The 23,025-nt window shown below is 36.6% G+C and overlaps 1 protein-coding gene across 1 annotated transcript; it reads right to left on the bottom strand.

Annotated features, from left to right (window-relative positions):
• Window positions 1–1,967: 1,967 nt before the first annotated feature.
• On the bottom strand, window positions 1,968–19,667 carry LOC306878128 (voltage-dependent calcium channel gamma-7 subunit-like). The gene is made up of 6 exons (XM_079430261.1): window positions 19,595–19,667; window positions 14,109–14,304; window positions 9,053–9,139; window positions 8,823–8,963; window positions 5,417–5,562; window positions 1,968–3,479 (listed from the first exon to the last, which is right to left on the bottom strand). Exons 2-6 carry the CDS (start codon window positions 14,302–14,304, stop codon window positions 3,009–3,011), a joined length of 1,041 nt encoding a protein of 346 aa, XP_079286387.1. The 5' UTR covers window positions 19,595–19,667; the 3' UTR covers window positions 1,968–3,008.
• Window positions 19,668–23,025: the final 3,358 nt, after the last annotated feature.

Raw genomic sequence — 23,025 nt, 5'->3', positions numbered from 1 at the left:
TGTGTGCACTTAGGATGGGTTAAATGCAGAGCACAAATTCCGAGTATGGGTCACCATACTTGGCCACACGTCACTTCCCTAATATCACCAATAATTACCTAAATATTCTGATTTATTCAGGCAAAAGCCATCTGTTTATTCAGATTTCTAGAAACCAGAATATTAGCTTAATCCGTTTATGGGAAAGAGTTAATGTATTTCAATGACATTTACATAATCTTAATATAACCTAGATGCTGATATTATTCACAATGTGTATACAAAAATGTTTAATACACATACCAAATAGCATCCTGTAAATGTAAAATGCAGCAGTTTGTCTGAGGTTTAGGTTTATGGAATAGAAATTATCATTAGCATGTAGAATGTAAAGTCCCCACCATAATATAAACATAAAGCAACATGCTTTACATATTGTCCTCACTGGTTTTTGCAGGAGATGAGAGAAACAGGCATCTAGGAGATGATGTTAGTACCGCACTGCTAATGAAATGCAATGTTATCCAGCCTGAGAAAGAGCACTGAGTTCCGCAGAGGGAGAGAGAGACGGAGAGGGGGCTGTATGGAGGGAGGGAGGGAAGTGAAAAATGGCAGGTTGAATGCGACAGATGCCTTAAAATTGGCTTAGAGCGGGTGAGAGTCTATTTCTTATGCTTTCAGTCGTTTTAAAGATCAATAAACATTCAGTGTGTGTGTGTGACTCCCGTGCGTGCGTAAAATAATCTGAGGTCGAGTAAAACGTGAAAACGTGATGGGTAATCATGTGAAAAGACTAATCCCAGTTTTGGACCAAGTGAGGTTTTTTTTTTTGGCCTGTCATTGGTCTGGGCTCGTGTAAGCGCGTGGCTTTGCCAAGATATGCTCTTCATTAAGCAGACTGTCAAATGACCAAACTCGGACATCTGCACAGTAGTACAGTGAACTACAACCTTCAAAGGTTTTCTCGACCGATATTCATATTCAATTCCTCTCTCCACCTCTCTCACTCACACACACGGAGCAGGGAATGGCTAATGCTGGGTGACAGCTCTTTCATGCAGTAATGTTGGTGAAAAGAGAGCTATATCCAACTCTTGACTGACACACACGGGCAGACTCCCCCATCCCCTCATATAAGTACACACACACACACACACACACTACTATATTGGGATTGGTGCATTCGCAAGTGCAACACCTTGGAGAAAGGAATTACTGAAATGCGACTGTTATGACATCCTACTCAAACACGCAGAGATAGAAATAGAGAGAGATGGAGAGACAGTTTTGAACAATTGGACTGCATGCATCCCTGAGGCAATGGAACGATGAACCGCAGAGAAGCACTTTACAGTCCCAGTGCAGAAAATACACGCAAATATAAACACATTCACATTGCTCTGTCGTTTAATCCTCAAGTATGTGCTTTTTGATGTTGAAATGCATTTAATAATCCAGTGTAGTGCAGGGACAACTATGAGGAAGCAATTCGTACGTTATTTTCCGAAAATGTTAGCTCTTTGTCTTTGTGGAGGGATAAAATATTCGATGTCAAACAGTCCGATACAGATCAACCAAAGGCGTCAGTTTGGGGCGGGGCTGTGTGTTTGACCAATGGAAGACAAGGGGTGTGTTCAGGAAACCTGTTTGACAACGATCATTATTCCTGCAATTCCGTGTGTCGCCTCTAGTGGCATAGACATTATACACTTAAAGAGTTACTTCACCCAAAAATGAAAATCAGCCCATGTTTTACTCACCCTCAAAGCATCCTAGGTGTATATGACTTTCTTCTTTCAGATGAATCCAATCTGAATTATATATAAAACATTTTCTTGTTCTTTTTTCAACAGTCCAAAAGTAGTCAAATAAAGCGCATCCATCCATAATAAAACATGCCTCACATGGCTCTGGGGGGTGTATAAAAGCCTCCTGTAAGCGAATCGATGCGTTTTTGTAAGAAAAAAATAATTTAAGTCTAACTCTTAAATCTAACCCTTTAATTTTTAAGATCAATACATACGGTAGTGCTTAAATATACACCTCATCTCACACCCCTTAGTCAAGAGACAGATACAAACATGCAACAAAAAACCAAGAACACTTTATCATTAGAGTTAGTCTCTGGTGTAATAGGCAATGTGGTTTCATAGTCTATTTTAATCTGGTTAACATCTATTTGTAGCTGTGATTTGTTATACTCATTCACAATAATGTTATAAGGTTACAGTTTTTTTTTTTGCCGCATGCTCTGCGTTGACTTTAACGATTTCAGCACCACGGACAGCGCTTAAAGCTGCTGTTTCAATTCAGCCTCTTAACCACTAGAGGGCGCTGTGAGCGCTGACAATATAAAATATGCTGTCAGGCAAGAGCTTATTCTGTGGACCTACATATGATATTTGGAAAATAATCTTACAAAATAAGCACATTTAAATAGTTTTAATTTAGTTTTTTCCCCCACTAAATTTGTCAACATTCTGCAGAAAGGCAGTGAACCAAATCACAGCCAAAACACAACAGTACACAGTATTTATACAAGAAATATTACATTTTTCTCAATTCTTTGAAAAAACAAAAAAAAAATATTTTCATCATTTAAAATTTTTTCAGTAACAAGTAATTCCCACTTTAGCATTTAATGATAATATTAACACTAAAACTAACAATTCACAGATTCCATGATGAGAAATAACTTAAGTTCAGTAATATATCTATTTTTCTATCACCTATAGAAGGCAATAGTTCTCTTATGTGCTCTAATGTGTATGTCTAAATACATGAATTGTCAGTTCTGTTGTGTGCGATTGTCAAGTGTTCTGCATGAACCCTCATTCGATCCATTGCAGTTTAATATGCTACAATTTCACAACATTCAGTCTTAAAAAGAGGCCTTTTGTTACAAACAGAAAAACTTTTTCTCATATAAAAAAACTACATCTTGCCTTACATCATCTTTCTGTTTCTAAATGTTTATGCATTATCTCAGTAAAAACAAACACTCTATAAACTTTCTCTTCTGTCTGCGATTAGCATGGTGAGGCGCTCATGCGCATATGTGTGTGATAGTGCGGGGGCGGCACTGCAGCGGGCGCCGCAGACAGAGGCAGGGTCTGGGATGCTGCAGCTGCTCCGTGTGCCCCAGGGTGGAGGGGATGGTTGTGGGAGAATGGAGCTGCAGAACCTGGTGATTGCAGCTGGTATCTAGCTCCAGAGGTGGGTCTGGACGCAGCGGTGATTCCCGGAGATGATGTGCTCTGCTGGCCGCTGATCTTCAGCGGGGGCTGGGGGTTCTGTGTGAGCTGGATGGAGATGTCGCTGGAGATCTCGGAGGCGCTCCGAGCGCGCTGCGGGGGAGGCCAGGTCTCTGGGTGCAGGTACTGGCCGCTGTAGTCGCTGCCCTCAGAAAGGCGGGGGCGATAGAGAGCCGGGTGAGGCCGATACATCTCCTCTTCAGCATAACGCTTCATAAAGAGATACACTGACATCACACCAGCACCCTGAGAGAATAAGAGAAAGAGTTTAACAGAGAGAGAGAGAAGAGATGTGATGTCATAACTAACACATTTCAAATGTTCACTTTATTGTGAGGGTTCAATTCTTGCCATTAACTAACCATTAACTACGACTTTTGCCTCAATACATTACTAATTTGCTGCTTATTAATAGTTAGTAAGGTAGTTGGTAAGTTTAGGTATTGGATAGGATTAGGGATGTAGAATATTGTCACGCAGAATATGTACTTTATAAGTACTAATAAACAGCCAATATATTAATAATAGCAATAGTAGTTAATAATAATAGGCAATAATAGGCATGCAACTAGTTAATAGTGAGAATACTAAAGTGTTACCACATTTTCTTTTATTTTGTCTGGCCAACATCTTTGTGTTTCTCAACAATACATTAGATTGGTAAGATTTTTTAAATGTTTCTAAAGGAAGTCTCTTAAGCTCACCAAGTAGTAATTCATTCCTGTGATGGCGAGGCTGAATTTTCAGCAGTCATTACTCAAGTCTTCAGTGTCACATGATCCTCATAAATCATTACAATACACTGATTTGGTGCTCGAGAAACATTTTTTATTATTATCAATGTTGAAAACAGTGGTGCTGCTTAATATTTGTGCGGAAAATGTGGAAATTACAGCATTTATATATATTTTTCTGTACAATTTTTGATCAATTTAAATCAACGTTGATAAATAAGAGTTATTACATAAAATAAAAAGGTCTTACTAATACCAACTTTTAAACAGCTGAGTATTAACAGTTAAGTTATGGGAAGATGATTTGGTTATCCTAATAAAATCAGAAGTGAGCCTATGAGAATAATACTGCAGACCTGTGGGATTATTTATAATGATTAATCATTTCTTATTTGCATTTATTAGTAATCTCATCTTTTTAAAGTGTTTTTAAATGTTTATTTATTATATATAGTTTGAAAATACGCACAAAAGAAATGACAGATTTATTTAGGTATGAATGTATGTGTTTAATTATTTACTTTGGGCAAATATGGCAAATCAATAAAGCATTTATGACAGGTTGGAAATAACAGCAGCATGCATAAGAAATATTGTTCTGTGGTTATGTGACTACACTCTTCATTAAACAAAGAAAAACCTGAGGTGAATATACAAGGTGATTTTACAGCAATTCCTCTTTGCTCTTGCTCTAATATTCTCACTGACAAACTAATGTTTCCTTTGGCGACCATAATAGTAAAAGGATCCTGCTGAATCAAGCAGAAAAAAAGAGTTAGAGCTTGAACTTCAATTATGCTTAATCCTCACTTTATGGACACACACAAGAAACGGCTGACAGACAGCCTGTGATCTGCAGCTCTGACTGCTCCATCATCAACTTCATCTTCTTCTGACTTTCATAATCACCTGGATAACATCTACACTTGAATCAGAAATATCTTAAAACCTAAAAACCCAATCTTATGTGGTTATAATGTGAAGAAACAGAAATAAATATATACATGTTGAAAATCTCTTAAACTGACCTCCTTGAGCTCAGGTTACTTAAAATGTTCCTATTGCAGTCAATATTAAACAATATGATTAAGTGCTCTAAATACAGTATTCAGACGCTGAGTAGCAAATAAAATGGAGCACATCTGAAGTTCCACATTCATAATACATAAAGAGCACATTTGAAGCTCCTGCCTTCAACTGAAATGTATGTCAGAGCAGGGTCATGTTAAAAGCATCTGCTTCAGCAGCATCAAGACACATAATTACAGTACCATCATTTGTTAAGCCCCTCGGGCCTAGAAGAATGGATACGTTCAAGTCATTGAAGCTTTCACAAGAAATATGACTACATCTTGGCCATTCAAGGCCAAGGGGCTTGCATTTATTCTGAGCAAAAAATGACAACCAAAAAAGGCACTGATACTTTGGACTGAAATTTCATCCTCTGACCTCTTTGAGCAGGAAGGAGCTGGCAGCAAATGCAAAGGACCAGCCGTAGCGGTAGTTGAAGAACTGCTCTGGCTCCCGCGGCCTGTTCATTACTTCATCATTGATACTGGAGATATACAGCACCAACCCCACCACCAGACTCAACCCTGAGAGAGAGAAAGAGAACAAATAATTGAAGAAAAATCAACAGACCACCAAGATGCCACCTGCTGAATAACAAATATTAAATGCAGCTTCACAAAAACTAGAACAACAGAACTAAACAATATAGTTAAATAACTGTACTGTGATGCACTGTCAGGACCCTGAGGACCTTCAGCCAACTCAACAGACACACACAAGTACTGTACACACTCCAGGGTCTGCCCGGCCAATGATGAGAGGACATCAGCTCCATCTAAATAAATCACATCCCCAAACTCTCCCCACTGCAGGCACAGCAGGCTAGGAGAGATGCATGGAGGACAGAGGAGATAAATCTGCTTGGTAAGTTTGACGTCACGCGTGACCATTTCCGGGTCCAAATGCTCTTTTAGATGCCAAAAGCAAACAACGATGCTAACATACTGTACACCTACTGTGTGCTGGAATATTACTAATAATCATAATTCTAACCTTTATATCCATATTGAAATTACTGATGGTCAGACTTTAATGAATCGTTAAAATATTGGTTTCCGTGAGTTTTTAATAGCTTAGCTTATATTTGTAATAAATAGTGCTCATAAACGGCTGTTGAGATAGCATGAATTGAGTAGAGGTTTGGACCAGGTTTTTATTATACCTTACATTGCAAGTTTAAAGAATAGTTCAGCCAAAAATGAAAACGTGCTTTAAAATGAATCACCCTCAGGCCATCCAAGATGTAAAAGAGTTGTTTTTTCATATTTGGAGAAATTCCAAATTCACAACTGGATCCTCTGCAGCGAATGGGTGCCGTCAGAATGAGAGTCCAAACAGCTGATAAAAACATCACAGTAATCCACAAGTAATCAACACTACTCCAGTCCATCGATTAATGCCTTATGAAGGCAAAAGCTGCATGCTTGTAATAAACAAATCCCTCATTAATGTGTTTTAACTTTAAACCATCGCTTCTAGCCAAAATATGAGTCCATAATCCATAATAATTTTTATTCCAGTGAGCCTATCCCCTGTTGTCCTCTCACATCAAAATCCACCGACATATTTAAGAACTACATTGGACTATTTTCACTTGTGCTTGATTTGTATTTCTCTCCTGATTCAGACGAGATGACTTTTTCCACCAGAAAAATAAATATTATGGATAGAGGACTTATATGAAGTTGATAGATTTGTTTTGAGTGAGTCATGTGGATTATTTGTGGATTATTGTGATGTTTTATCAGGTGTTTCGACTCTCATTCTAACGGCACCCATTCACTGCAGGGGATCCATACTGAGCAAGTGATGTAATGCTAAATTTCTCATCTTGTTCAGATGAAGAAACAAACTCGTCTACATCTAAGATGGCCTGAGAGAGAGTACATTTTTTGGAGAACTATGCCTTTAACAAGCAGAGGCAAGTAAATTGTGCGTAGCAGAGGAATGTGAGTATGTGTGCGAGTTTGAACAGAGAATGGTGGCAAAACTGTAAAAGGAACAAGGTGAGAAAAGCTCACCCAATGTGCACAAACCAAGAAATGCCTGTAATATTTATCGCAACAGCCGAATGACCGATTCTCTTATCCACATACACAAAACAAAAACACATCATTCCTGCAAACATCAGCTACATTTCACAGCCGCTCCATCTAACGGCACTATCAGCGCACTTGATCTTTACTTTTTAATGGCTTCCTTCAACTAAAGGACTTTTATCAGCCCCGAGCAGTCTGAAATGCCCATTACATATTCAGCAGCAGGCTGATAGAGAACACAGAGAGAAAAGGACATGTAAAAAGGTGTTTTTCAAGGGCGGCCTGTCAGAAAGTTTGTGCTGCAAGAGGAGAGAGGTGTTTTCGATAAAGTTGAAGGTCTTTTCTGGCCGTGTGCAAGGTTGAGGCAGCGATGCAGTAAACAACACTGGCATCTGCATACAAATAAGTTCTACATTCAGGTTAGGGTTAGACTCTCACTGCAGACATATAGATATTATAGTGCTATTTCATGCATGTTTACAGTGGAGTTCAAACTCAGTTCATGGGGGAAAATGCATTTATTTAGTGCTTTTTAAAAGTCATTCTAAAATTTGTATTAATTCTAAAATTCTAATTTTAATAAAAAAATGTATATGTAATGACAGCAGCACTCAAGCTGCATGAACCCCATGAGTTTGTCCACAAGTAGATCATTTTCTCCAGCATGATTTGAGAATGATCCAAAGACCATCTTGTGCTTCAATGTCACAAATGTGCTGGTTTTAGGGACCTAGAAATGAACGTATTTTGTAAATATTTAAAATATACCTAAAATATAGCTAAATCCTACATTTTTATTGTGGAAATTCAAATTAAAATACTCCTGTACAGTGTACTATATGGTTATTTTAAGTTTACAAACAATAATAATTCAATCATTAAATGTCATTTCATTTGAGCTCTTTATATTTAGACAAATTTGAGCTGCAATGGCTACTAGGGTCTCTGTCTGATTCCATCTAATTGAACACGTTTTATATTTTATAATCTTGCTGACCTCTGCTGGTGCAGCACTGAACTGCATGCTCAGATTTTTGAGGTATCTATTGGAAAATAAATCTGGCACCATTGACTGATGAGTTTAATCTTCACATTTATATGATATAGGCAGTTGTGCCTACATGAATAAATGACTGTGTTTTTGCTCTGTGTTAGAACATTACATGAGAAAATGATAAGAGCAAAAGATATGCAATCGTGTAATGAGAGCTATCATGCGACAGAGGGTTAAGATATGCTACTCATATGATAGATGTGTTATTTTACAGAATAACTAATGCAATAAAAATACAGCACTTCCACCAAGACACTTTATCACTGTATCCACTGGTTCCAAAAACTGCTAAATAATAAACAGATGGAGCGATTTCATGCTCAGACACAGGTTTATGATTGGAGGAGACATCCATAATGTAGTACAGATGGTACTGCTGCATTCTGGTGAGTACAGAACACAAAATCCTCACACATTTAATCTTCCTGAAAAAAAGGGATCTGTATTAAATATGTTATGAACTATTTTTAACGGTAAGAGAATTTTAGAAAGAGACTTAATTCAAAAGAATGTTCCTCCAGGCCCATTTGTGATGACAATTATAGATGGCACAACATCTATCCTAAAAGTGTTATATTATATATAAATATAAAATGTCTAAGAAAGATACATTTTTAGATATAACTCATAAAGGGTCACAAAACATTGCACCAGGTGTTTCCACCTTACAGAAGGAAAGGTTTCCCACTACCTGAGAGGATGAAGAAGATTCCAGAAATGAAGGCTAGGATGGTGCGCTGCGGACGGATGTGGCCCACGTTACTGATGATGAAGGCCATGAAAACGAAGAGCAGGGACACCATAGGGAAGGGCGTAGCTGTCCGCACCATCTCTGCCAGAACAGTAAATACATGTGTGTGAGAACTGTGCGTGTAAATGTGGACAATATGTTACTTTGAATTTGAAGTATGTCCCACTCACTGAGGATATTTGCAGTGTTTTCTGTGGTGATTTCGATCTCTGGCTCTGTGAAATACTCGGAGGCCACACATCTACCTTTCTCTGAACCTAAAACAGTGAGACAGAGGATATAGTGAAAGATAGTTATATAAATTAAAAATACAGGAACTACATAAATATATATGAACACACATTCAATATTATTATATATTATTATTATCGCCAGTTTTATTTGTCTTTTTTGTTTAAAGGAATATTCATGATTATTTTATTCGACAGACAGTATTTTAACAGTAAATAACACCAAAATAAAAGTAATAATTCTAAGTAGGTAGATGCACTTTTACTCTAATACAAAGTAAAAAAAAATTGTTTATATATAATTAATAAAAATATTATTTTAATAATTTTATCTGACATCAGCAGGATTATACATTATTAAATTATAAAATTCTTTAATTTTGAAATACACATTGTCTTTTTCACACTACTTTTCCCAATAGGTCTTTCTTCATGAAAACATACAATATATTTCTCATATTTATTTCATATATTTTTAATATTTAATGTTCAAAAGTGTGCTGTGGGCAAGATGGGGTGGGTAAAAATTATATCATGTTTTTGAAAGAAGTCTTATGCTCATCAAAAATATAGTAAAAACAGTAACACTGTGAAATATTATTACAAATTTGAAATAACTGTTTTCTATTCTATTTTAATTCTAAATGTAATTAATTGCTTTGATGGTACTTTGATGGAATTTTTAGCAGCCATTACACCAGACTTCAGTGTCACATAATCCTTCAGAAATCAATCTGATATTCTCATGTGCTTCTAAAGAAACCTTTTTATTATTATCGTTGTTGAAAACATTTATGTGATACTTTTTTTTCAGGATTCATTAATGAATAGAAAGCTCAAAAGAACAGGATTCATTTGAAATATAATTTTTTGTAACATTATAAATGCCTTTACTATTTTGATTTTGACCAATGTAATGTATCAATGCTGAATAAGGATTTAAAAAAAAATATTATTGACCCTAACTTTTGAATGGACATGTACAGAACTACAAATAATATATACATATATATATATATATATATATATATTAAGGATGGCTCGATACCATAATTTTGGCTTCGGTACGATACCAAAATGTAGTACCTCGGTATCGATACTAAATCGATACCATAGGTGACAAATAACCAGCCTCAAAAGATAAGTGAATTAAAAAAAAATATTATTAATAATAAAAACAGATTCATATGTTAATACCTTTGTATCACACTGTAACAAAAAACCTAAAGGGAACATAGGTTACATTTTGATGTTGGAGAAAAAAAAAAATAGGCTAACTGCATTATAAATATATTCAAATCTTATATTTTCAGTGCAAACTAAATGTCTCCTAAAAAAAAAAAAACCTACCGGAAACATAGGTTTCATTTTGAAGAAAAAAAATAGCACTCAAGTTGCGCAATTGATGCAACAAATGTTGCTTTATTGTAAAGTGTTATTCTAACAGTCAAAGTAATGTTCAAAATCATGTTATTATTTCTCTCTCTCAGATTGTTTTCAGATTTCAGACTCAACCAAAGAAAAAGCATTAAATATAAATCTCACTCTCTCACTTGCTTCATATTAGTGGTCGGCAGCGCGTCAGAAACATGCCCTTCTTATCATTGATACTAAAATTAATATAGCAAAACTCTTGCTCAATTCATATCCAATTAAAATTTGATTGTATGAAATGCAAGTGCATTCATTACGTGACCAAAACGTCATTGATTCTAGCGTGTCTCACATGCACATTTGCGCTTATTGTATTACATTTGAATGTGCGTTGATCAGATGTAAATAAAAGGTCAAATCAAATCTGAATTTATGAATGATGCACTCACCTGTCGATCTCTTAATTCTTTGAAAAGATCAGGATGAGCAAGCGACAAATGCTTAAAAAGATTTGATGTGTTCCTGTGGCAACATGATTTAGGCCTATAGCAACGCTTGCATACAGGTGCAGTGAGGTCAGTTCCTTCACCTTTGTCATCTGTTTTTTATCCAAAGTAATGCCATATTTCACTTCTACTGTTCTCTTTATTTATTAATTTTGGGTGCGCTGAGTTTCATCTGTTTGATCCATCGCGTTGTTCTGTTGTCACATTTACCAGTTGCGCAGCAATTTGGGAAGCACTGCCACCTACAGGTGCATTTTGCAACAGCAGCGTATGAAATACCGAATTGAGCAAAATTATGATATCGTACCGTTTGAAATATAATATATACCGGTATTTTTCCAGTATCGGTATACCGCGCATCCCTAATATATATACATACAGTCATGGTTTAAAATGTCGGCACCCTTGGTAAATATGATCAAAGAAGGCTGTGAAAATGAATCTGCTTTGTTAATCCTTTTGATCTTTTATTTAAAAAATTCACAAAAATCTAACCTTTCATTGCATAATATCAATTTAAAATGGGGGAAATATCATTATGAAATAAATGTTTTTCTCAAATACACGTTGGACACAATTGTTGGCACCCCTAGAAATTCTTATGAGTAAAATATTTCTGAAGTATATTCCCATTCATATTCACAATTTTGAGCACTCCAGGGTGATTATGAAAATGAAATTATCCAGCCATGGCTTCCTGTTTCGCAGAAATATAAATAGAGTTGAAAACAAAGCCCAAAATCTAGAAATGCTCCAATTGCATTTTCTTGGCTGATTCCGATTTCCGATTTTTTTGTAAGTGTGACCTGCCGATACCGATTTTTGTCGATTCCGATTTTCTTTCTAAAAACTATAATTGACAGCATATATAAACAAAAATCTATCCTTTTTTTCATGCCAAAAAATTATAATTGACATCATAAAAAATTATTACACATTACAATTGCCCCAATCTGGAGAAAGTTACAGATCTTCTCTCACTTAAACAACTCTCAAAATAAAGTGATCTTTGACTAGAAAAGAGGTAGAAATAACAATTAACTGAAAAGGAGTTGCTGTATATAACAATACAGATGTCATTTCCCACTATGTTTCTTAAATTGACATTTTTTCACTAACCTTAATAAATGTGTCATCTTTCACATCAAATTCTTACATTGTTTTTAATTTATTCAGTTAGAATAATAAGAAACTGTAGGGCTGTAACCACTCAAATGAAATCAGTTTAAACAAAACAAGAAGCTGCATCTGAAGTAGCATTAGATGTATTTTCACAGACTGTTTGTTGAAGCTGAGGAGCCATAAATGCATTTATACTTCAAAATTTTGAATGCATAAAGACTTTTATAAGATTAATGTTTTAAATATTTTTTAAACACAAATAAAAAAAAAAGTTGGGAAACTGCAATGATAGTTTTAAATATGAAACCAAACCAGTAGGTGGCGTTTGAATGAGTGAGTAATTAGTTCTTTATTCAATGTTGCGCTCATTTGTTTTGATTTCTGCAGGAGTCTCTTACACACACACACACTCGGGCTGCACGAGCCTCATCTGGCACGATATAAATACATTATCAGTCGCTGTAAGTGTGACGTCACAACAGACTGGCTCAGAATCGGTAGACTGACCAGCCAGTCACCGGTCCGGGCCGATCATGTGGAAAACCAGCTAATTCCGGTCCCTGGCCAGTCGATCGGTGCATCTCTACCAAATTCCCTTAATCATCCATCACAATGAGAAAAAACAAAGAATATATTTCTGATGTGCAGCAAAGGATAATTGAGCTTCACAAATTAGTGAAGTGGCTTTAAGAAATGAGCTAGAGCAGTGAAAAATCCCCATTTCCACCATCAGGGCAATAATTAAGAATTTCCAATCAACAGAAAATTTTACGAAACTGCCTGGAAGAGGACGTGTGTCAATATCGTCCTAATGCACGGTGAGGAGGAGAGTCTGAGTGGCTAAAGACTCTCCAAGGACCACAGCTGGAGAATTGCAGAAAATAGTTGAGTCTCGGGGTCAGAAAACCTTTACAAAAAATTGTCAAACAGCACCTACATCACCACGTGTTGTTCAGGAGGGTTTCAAGAAAAATTCTCCTAGCTCATCCAAAAACAAACTCCAGCATATTCAGTTATCAGACACGACTGAAACATCAAATGGGACTGGCTTCTATGGTAAGATGAAACTAAAAAATGAGCTTTTTATCAGCAAACACTCAAGATGGGTTTGGTGAACACAGGGATAAAAAGTACCCCATGTGTACAATGAAATATACTGCTGTATTTTTGATGTTGTGGGCCTATAGCTTGTTTAGACACATGGCATCATGGATTCTATCAAATACTAACAGATAAAAAATCAATAAGTGACTGACTCTGTTAGAAATCTTATAATGGGCCATGTTTGGATCTTCCAACCGTACAATAATCCAAACACAAACCTAAAAAACAACGCAAAAATGGGTCACTGGGCACATAACCAAGCTTCTGCTGTTGCTATTCCAGTCCTCTGACCTGAACCCTGTAGAAAATGAGTGAGGTGAACTGAAGAGGAGAAACACCAACATGGAGCTGGGAATCTAAAGGATCTGGAGTGATTCTGGATGAAGGAATGGTCTCTGATCTCGTCAGGTGTTCTCTAACCTCATCAGGCATTACAGGAGAAAATTTTGAGCTGTTAAACTGACAAATGGAGGTTTCAAAGAGTATTGAATAAAAGGGTGCCGTTAATTGTGGCCAATGTGTATTAGAGAAAAACATTTATTTCATAATGATATTTCCCCCCATTTTAAATTCTTATTTTCCAATGAAAGGTTAGATTTTTGTGAATATTTTTCATAAAAGATCAAAAGGATTAACAATACAGATTCATTTTTACAGCCTTCTTTGATCATATTTACCAAGGGTCCCGATATTTTTGGCCATGACTGTATGTATATATATATATATATATATATATATATATATATATACATAATTTAAATTTTTTTTTGTGCATGTGTGGATATGGTCCCATGCAGGCAGATCAGCCTGTTTGGGCATCCTTGACATCCAAACGTTGTATCATAAAGTACTATCTAAGACCTTAGTGTACAATATGTGTGTGTCCGCACCTGCTATGAAACACACTCTCCAGAGGCCTGAATGTAATGCCATCTTGACATCGACAGTTTGGTTCTGCTGCAGTACGATTCCCTCCTCCATCAGCAGCCAATAATCCGTCGCCACGGCAACCCCCACCAACAGAAGTCCACACGCCCCAAACACTGTGGAGAGCAGAGTCAGAGCCCTGCTGCTGCAAGAGCTCATCTGTGCACACACACACACACATCAACCGTCAGCACTCAAGCTCCAAATCACAGCAGAAAAACCATCAAATCTAGACACTTCTACACAGTCGCAGTCGCTCCTCAGTTCACCAGTACAAACGCCAAGAGAAAACAGATAAGAGGAGTGTAAAAGATCACAAGAGACAGTTCCTGTCCCACTGTGGCGGTAATCAGCCAATCATACGAAAGGTCAAAGTTCACCAGGCTTAACGGATGGCATTCATTGAAGCAGAACGTGAAAGATTATTGGCAGTGATTCAGATGGCACAACACACACAAGCGCCTACAGAGTCATGAGTCATAGCTTTACTGTGAGACACAGACCTCATCCGTACTGAGAAAGAAACAGATGTAGACATGAGTAAACACACACCGGTCCTGCTCACTAATTCACATCGGCATGCCCTGCAGAGTGATGCACTGTAGGAGAACAGAATCTGTTAAAAGCTGCTATTGAATTAGTTCATCCAAAAATTACAATTCTTTCTTTAATTCTCACTCAGTTGTCATTCCAAACCTCTATGACTTTCATTCTTCTGCTGAACACAAAAGAAGAAATTTTAAAGGATTGTACAAATCATTCTTTTCTACAATTAAATGGACTAAAGCACCATAAAAATATTATAATAATGATAAATATGACTGTATTGTGAGTGTTCTGGAGCCGTACAACAGAATTTGTGAAGAACTGACAGAAATTTAAGTCATTATTTAATGATAATCTTCCTGTCCAGTGAGCTGCTAGGGGCTGAATAATTTAATCATGTGAGTTGTAAAATAACCAGATGAGTCAAATCATTCAGACTGGTTTTGTGAAATTGATGATTTTCATTAGAAAACGATCACAAGTCGGATTATTTTCAGAATTGTAATTTCAAATATAGATCATGAGACCATGTTTATGATGCTTTTGAAATCTGAAAGCTTGAGTCTTCAATTAACTGTAGCTGCATGGACCAAAAAAAATAAAAACATCCTTTAGTGCTCTACAGAAGATAGAATGTCACACAAGTTTGGCACGAGGGCGAATAATGGCTCGTTTCCACAGAGCGGTACGGTTCAGTACAGTACGGTACGCAATTATGTCCGTTTACATTGTCAGAAGTTGTGAATGGCACCAAAATAGCGAACCGTACGTACCACTTTTTTGGTACCCTTTCGTTGGGGTACCTAGCACAGCAAAGGGTACCAAAAGGGCGGAGCTAAACTCCCTGCAGAACGCTGATTGGTTGTCTAGAATCATCACTTTTGCGTGATACAAGGGGATAAAGCTTCTCCTTCACTCGTTCCGCTCTGCTGTCCATGAGTGTTGGGCTTATTTACATCAGAGTGCATAAACACAAAAAAATATAAGTGTATTTTATAATTTTATACATTCACACAGACAATAGCCGTTTCTCAATATGTGTTCTTGTCTGTTCTTGAGGATTGTGAAACGTCATTGCCCAAAAACCCGCATAATTTTCAAAATTTTACTGTTATTGTTTTTCAGGCGAGAATGTAGTTGTTTAAAAACTCAAATATGTGAATATAAATATATTATTTATAAAGATAGCGCCTATTTGAAAATTTGCTATGCCGATTTCGAAGCTCCAGGCGATCACCGGGTGCTCAGTGCTCATGTCTCCGCCTAGAGCAGCCTTAGCTCGGGTAGTCCTTCCGGCATTTGCCGCTGGCTCTGATGTCTCTGTAGTGATTAAACATGAGATACAATTCGTTTCGGGTATATTCAACAGGCATTCGTGGTCTCATGAATCTATTATTTGTTCCTGGTCATATCGTTTTGGCTGAACACAAAGTTATGTTTAACTTTATATTATTTTGAACTTTACCGTAGTACAGCGCTGACTTACGTTTAGCATACGTTTGACTGAATCGTTTTGCTTATATAAGCCTTATATATACTTTGTAATTATACTTTTATAATGGCTATTATTGTTCATTAAAACTGCCATTTAACAAAAAGAGGCAGAGATGTGCTTTTTGTCGCGCTTTATCGTCGATTGTTACTTTCTGGCATATACCACGCCTATCAAGTAAGGGTACTGTTGGCGGTGGAAACGCAAGCTGGATTAGGGTGTACCGTCCCGAATCGTACCGCACTGTACTGTTTTCTGCTTTTCACATTTTTATTAGTTTTATAATGTTTCCATTTAGCTTTAATTAATTGATAATTAATTAATTTTAGTTTTAGTCATTTTAGTGCTTTTAATTTTAGTAAGTAACTTAAACTTATTTTATGCCAGTTAGTTGCCAAGAAAACATATCAAAAGGGAATTTTTAATCAAATCGAGAAAAAAAAAAAAAAAAAAAAATGCTGGGTGAAATATGGACAAACCCAGCGACTCGGTCGTTTTGACCCAGCGGTTGGGTTAAATGTTTAACCGAACCTTCTTAAATAGTTTTATTTAACTCGACTATTGTTTAAAATTACAATATTTCTTGTTTAAAATACTCCAAAATAACCCAAAATAGGTTGGAATTAAATTAACGTATTAATATGTTCAATAAAAGTTGAATAAATAATAATTAAATAAACATTTTTTAAATTGCTTGTAAATAAATGTTCACCTTTTGATTATTGCTGTTGCCTCTAGTAATTATGTGTCTGAATTTAATTTACAATGATTTTGGGTTCATTTTAAGCCGGCCATATAGTAACTTTAAACAATAAGCTAGTTGAGTTAAATAAAACTACCCAGAAGATTGGGTTAAACATTTAACCCAACTGTTGGGTCAAAACAACGCTGGGTTTGTCCATATTTCACCAAGCGCTGGGTTGTATTTAACCCTGCAATTTTTTTGAGTTTATGGAATATTATATGGAATATAATATATTTATTTGACCTTCATTTAAATTATTTCTAGTAGTTTTAGTTAACATAAGACTTCTTTAAAAATGAGAAGGAAAGGTACAGACTGTAAAAGAACAGAGTCAGGGCAAGAAAAGACACTGGAATGAGGAGAGGCCATATATGGGGCAACTAACTAAAAATGGCAGTATGTAAATGTCAGAGTGTACACTATGAACTACTGTTCTCTATGTGAAATGTATTGTAAAACTAAGATTACATCCTCTTTCTGACCCTGTGCACCTCTCTTGATTCTCCCAGGGCAGAGCTCTGATCGATTCTTAATTAATGAGGGATGCTTTTTGTCTCGGTTGTGAATGGTTGACAGCGCTAATGACAACTTGAAAGGTCTTTTGAAAGCGAAATGTGCATATTGCTCACTGTCATTGTCTCTGCATCTGTGCCGAGCTGATACAGGAACGCTTTCATCCTGTCATTCGCTCTCTACATATTTAAAGATTACGATTTGACATGTGATTAATGAAATGAATGCTGTCATTCGGTTACACGCATGAGGTTGAAAGAATCAGTTTGCTGTCTCCGCAGTCACTCAGCTGCTGCTGCTATGGCGACTTTTATGATGGATATTTTTGAAGAGGTTGTATAGAGTGTGTGTGACAAAATTTGTTGTGTGTGTGTGTGTGTGTGTGCTTTTTCATGCTGTCATTTCCTGTGTGTCTCTCCGAGCTGGTGATTCAGAGCAGCACCCTGAGCAACAAGAGAGGGAGAAAAAGAAAGCGTAAGAAAGAGAAAAAGAGACGGAGACTCTTGGCTTCCAAAATAAATCTCAGAAGTCTAGACGAGACTTTTTATTGCGTCTGTGTGAATATCGGAGAGTTTGACCTATTGCCTTTCATCCTGCCGCAAAGAATGACACAAGCCCTAACACCAGCAGTCAACAGAAGATGAACCTCAGCAAATGATGGACAGATTTTGCAATGCAGCAAAAAAAGGCACAGCATGAACGCTGTGGAGGAAAAGTGCTGGTGCTGAGTGCTCTGAAGCAAACACAACAGAGGCAGAGACCAACAATATCAAACTCCAGCTTGACCGTCTACACTGAGAGGATTTTTTTCACTGAACTCTTTCGCCCACAGCTCTTCTGCCCCCTCAAGGCAGCGTGTGCTGATGTAGAAGAGAGGTTACTTCTCCATGACAAAATCAGTCCACCTCAAAATTGCATATTTACCCACAGATTTCCTTTTTTATGTTTTTACATTTTTGTGGAGTCTGCACATCCGATTTGGTCTGATCTTGACCTTTGCTGAAGGAAATCTTTGTGCACTGCCACAACTTGAGGTAACTCCCTTGAGCTTGGTGCCACACAAAGTGTGTACTTAAAGGGATAGTTCATCAAAAAAAAAAAAAAATTATTTCATAATTTACTCACCCTCATGCTGTTCCAAACCTGTATGAATTTCTTTCTTCTGTTCAACACAAAAGAAGATTTTGAAGAATGTTGGTGACCAAACAGTTGCTGGTAGCCAATGACATCCATAGTATTTTATGACAGAATTTTCATTTTGGGGTGAACTATCCCTTTAAATTGTGCACTATTCAAACGCAGTATGATGTCAGTGTGGCTTACTGTAAGTATGCTTGATCCAAAATATGAAAGGAACAGTTAACAGTTAAGAAAATATCTTGCAAAATGTCTTTTTGACCATAAAATCTAAGTCATTGAGATCCAGTGTTTTTTGGACCCGACTGACTTTCAATTACAGTTCAACAAGATCTTTTATGGTCCATAAAAGAAGCAAGTAGTCTCCAGATTTGAAACGACGTAAGGGTGAGTAAACATAATGAACTATCTATTTAAATATGTTTGCATATTTTTGTTTAAAGGAACACTAAGAATATTTAGTAATCTGAATGTATTACAATAAATACATTGTGAACAAAAGACATACAGTACAGTGAGGAACGGGGACAGAGAGACGTGAAAGAGTGCCAAGCCAGATGTAGGCTAATGCATGGAAAGACCTTGGCCCAGTAATGATGGAGTTCCCACCTACATGCCAGCGCGCGCCTCCTGGGGCACTTGACTGAGCCAGTTACAGTCTCAACTACCTCAGCTACCATTCACTCACTCCTGCCCAACAGCTGCAAATGTTAGTAGAATCACCGCATGCCAGTCTCCTGAATGACCCTGGACGTTTACAATTCACAACGGACCACAAACAACGATACATCTTCCCCTCACGTATCGACACAACATGCGACTCGCTTGCAGACCTGCTGGGATTATGGAAACGCGTCTGTACTCGGTCGACATCCAGCCATAAACGCATATCCGTTCGTTTTCTTTAAGTTCTGTCTATAACAGCCGACAAAAGTTGAAATGTGTTTTGGCTCAGTCACGCATTAGTTGAGAACAGTAAAGAACAATGAAAGCAGACTGAAGAAGCGTGTACTCACCCTGCCCGTGCGCGTGGAGCTGACAAGTATGCAGGCACAAGCCTTACACCAGGGGTGCCTGGCAAAATATCCGCGCTCTGTCTCTCTCTCCCTCCCTCGTCTCTCCCTCCCTTTTTCTTTCTCTCTCTTACGTGCGTATTTCCCACTGATACCCCGTTATCTTCTCCTCCCTCACATCTTAACGCTTACCGTCCCTCTTTTTTTCCTTCAAAACGAAGGAGAGCAAAAAGCAACGTAGACGTTGTGCGTATGAATATGTAGTAGGGCTTGGGTTAGTAGTGCGCAATGGAAAACGTACTTTTGAATTTCGGATGGATGGAAAGATTATATGAAGCTTACGTCTGGTGTCTGCTTTTGACAGGGAAAAGACGGTTGATATTTCAAAACATTTATGGCTTACAAATATCAGTTTGATAATATAACAGCCAGTATAGGATATCCATGCTGATTTTCACTTTCATGTTTTTGCATTTAGATTACCTTTGCAGTCATATTTTTGCTTTAAGTTAATCTTATTTAATAATTAGATAAAAAGCTAATAATTTAATAACAATGCAATGAAAAAAAAGTTGGTTCATTCAGACATTGCTGGTAAACTTCACAAATATTTGCACAGAAACGACAAATAACAATGAATTTGAAATCTAAATTAGTCTGAAATTGTATTTTGTAATATAATAATTTGTTTAATTTACAATTTAAAATATTTTTTAGTTAAATTTCATTTATAGAAAATCTCTAAGCAAATCCCAATTTTTCATTCTGTGCATTATATTGTAATGCATATATGGCTGTAAGTGTGTGAATTAATTTGTTGTGCCTGTAAAAGTGTAGACCTGTCAAATTCTAACAATCACCCTCATGTAAACAGAGAATGTCAGTAAATTAGTTTAGGTATGGAGGGAATGACAGATTGGTCAATAGTGTATTGTGAGAAGACAGTCTGGCAAAGAGCGCATAATTTACAGTAAATGAGTGAGTAAGAAAAAGAAGGCAGAGCACTCATTTTCTCCTTACATTAGTAATTAGTGCAATTTCCCCTAGCGATTTGTCATAATTCAGTTTTTTCAGCAGCATCCAAGATTTACAGTAGGCTACATGATGCCACTGAATCTTTGTTGGAGTTAACAAAAGATGTGCAGCATCATAAATGTGTCTCTTCTGAAACACTAAACAAGATGCATGTATGATTACTGGGTTCCTTTAAAGAAAATACAAAAGTCTGTCTGGGAGAAACTAAAATATTTAAGAGATTACATGCGTATGAATATGCAAACACACTTACACTTTCACCTTAAATTCAGAAAAACAGCATGGATAAATGCTTACTTTTGTCATCATCCGTGTCAGACTCAAGCCTCATTTGATCCTTTCTCAGTTTCTTCTCCCTGTTAGTCTCATTATACTTTATAGTGGCCTTAGCCTCATGATAAAGTATTTTTAGGCATGATATCAATAGCATAGTACACTCTGACCTCAAGAAGTGAAGAAGGGAAAGAGAGAGACACAGAGAGACAAAAATCTTCATTATATTCAACACACGACAGGCAAGCATTTCTATGAACACATCTTTTTAAATTTCAGATGCTGGAAATCTTCAGTTCAAGAAAGAAGATGAGGTCACAGAACTAAAAAGAAAGTCAGAGTGGGGCATTAAAAAAAAAAGAGGAGTGACGGAGATGAAGACAGTTACAGTAAGGAGGTTAGGGTAGTTTTTAATAGGCAGGGTATCCTGTTATATCACTCAAGCCCACTGGGACAGCACTGATGGAGCGATGAGTGGAGAGAGAAAGAGATGAGAGTAAAGGTCTGCCGTCTCATCAGCACGAATACAGACTCCAGAGACGTGACCAGTGAGACGAGCCCAAACAGGTGAAGGATGGAGTGAACACACACAAAAAGTGCTCAGTTTAAGTCATCTATTTTATTTTCACACTTTGAAAACACAAAACAACTCAATACAAAATTATTATGCAATGGTTCTATCTATCTATTTATCATGCACATTTAACCAAATTATCTTTGATACTGAGGTTGAATCGTTTATTGTGATTGGAAACAAATAGAGACATAGTATATAGCATAATTACATCAATACATGGAGTTTTCACTAATTAGTACATTAATATTTTAATTAGCTTTTGTAGATCTACCTGCAGAGCTTAGTTCCAACCTAAAAACAAGCACCGGTATTAATTGGTTAGATTCAACTGAATGTTTGGCAGGTGTGCTGTAGCTGGAACCAATCTGCAGAAATGCACAGTCGATCTCCAGGAGCAGAACTGATTTACAAAGTATCCCATTTTCATAACCACAAGATCAGCAAGACAGCAATGAAATAAAAGTCTGGGAAATGTCGAACAGGATCAGGCAGTGATCAATAATTTTTGCCTTGTTACAAATTCCAGGGATGATTTTTTTTAAATAATGAATTCTACATTCACACGTCTTTTTACCAAACCTTTCATTCACCAAAACTGTCTTTCCCACATAATACATAAAATGTTCCCACTTTTCTTTTGGCAGTATTTTGTCGTCAGTGCAACTTTCAAGTTGTATTAGATGGAGATTTTGGGCACAGGGTGCAGACTCAGGTCTTTCCAGGTCAGGCATCATGATTTTTCACTATGCGAGAGAATGCATGCTGATCTCGAGACCTCACAGTCTCTAAATAACCATATTCATATCAGCTTCACACAAATAACACTCAAATTCATTCAGAAATGTCAGATTTCGATGTTTTGAGACCAGTTTGGTAATAAAATGATTAACACTTAAATTTAATCAATCCTATATGCACTAATAAACAAAATTTAGGTTGATATAATTTGGAACCACACTTTCTTCACACCATGTGATTACATGGACATTTTTATTTTATACTGATGATATGGTTTAACATGTTCATAGAAAATTTCTGTAATTCTGAATAAACTAACATATATATACTTTATAATAGACTACACATACTTTATATAGATATGCATATAAATATATGGCATAATTCATAAATATCTAAATTTGTGTTTTTCATAAAGTCATTTGTTTTAATAACATGGATCCCAAAAACTTATTTTTGTAAAATGCTAAGATGATGCAAACATTTATAGTCTGTATAGAACCATATTTGGATTTAATTCTGATGCATCTACAGAGATATACAGTATCAGTTCTAACATTCATGTCACAAACAAGGAGTTTATATGCTCAAGCATTAATCTTTCATTTTTCTTTTTGCATTTAGCGGTCATGTGTGTGACTCCTAAATCATAATACTGAGTTTCTATACCAGTTGTTAAGATGAAAGGATTACCAGAATTTGCTCAACTGACTGCAATTATTTAGTTACCTAAACCAAACCAGAGCAAACAGAATCTTACACAAAGACAAGCAGAAACGCATTAGTTTGATCTGAGATTAAATAATCAGCT

The sequence above is a fragment of the Barbus barbus genome, assembly GCF_936440315.1.
Source record: "Barbus barbus genome assembly, chromosome: 12".
In the NCBI taxonomy this organism is placed as follows: Eukaryota; Metazoa; Chordata; class Actinopteri; order Cypriniformes; family Cyprinidae; genus Barbus; species Barbus barbus.
The sequence above is the reverse complement of the archived record's forward strand: the minus strand, read 5'-3'. Positions and strand labels throughout refer to the sequence as shown.

Excerpts from the sequence above, each read along its gene's own strand:
- LOC306878128 (XM_079430261.1), bottom strand. The coding sequence starts at position 14,304 with ATGAGCTCTTGCAGCAGCAGGGCTCTGACTCTGCTCTCCACAGTGTTT. Across the intron at positions 8,964-9,052 it reads AAACACTGCAAATATCCTCA|AGATGGTGCGGACAGCTACG; the intron begins GTGAGTGGGACA and ends CTGTTCTGGCAG. Across the intron at positions 5,563-8,822 it reads AATCTTCTTCATCCTCTCAG|GGTTGAGTCTGGTGGTGGGG; the intron begins GTAGTGGGAAAC and ends TCTCTCTCTCAG.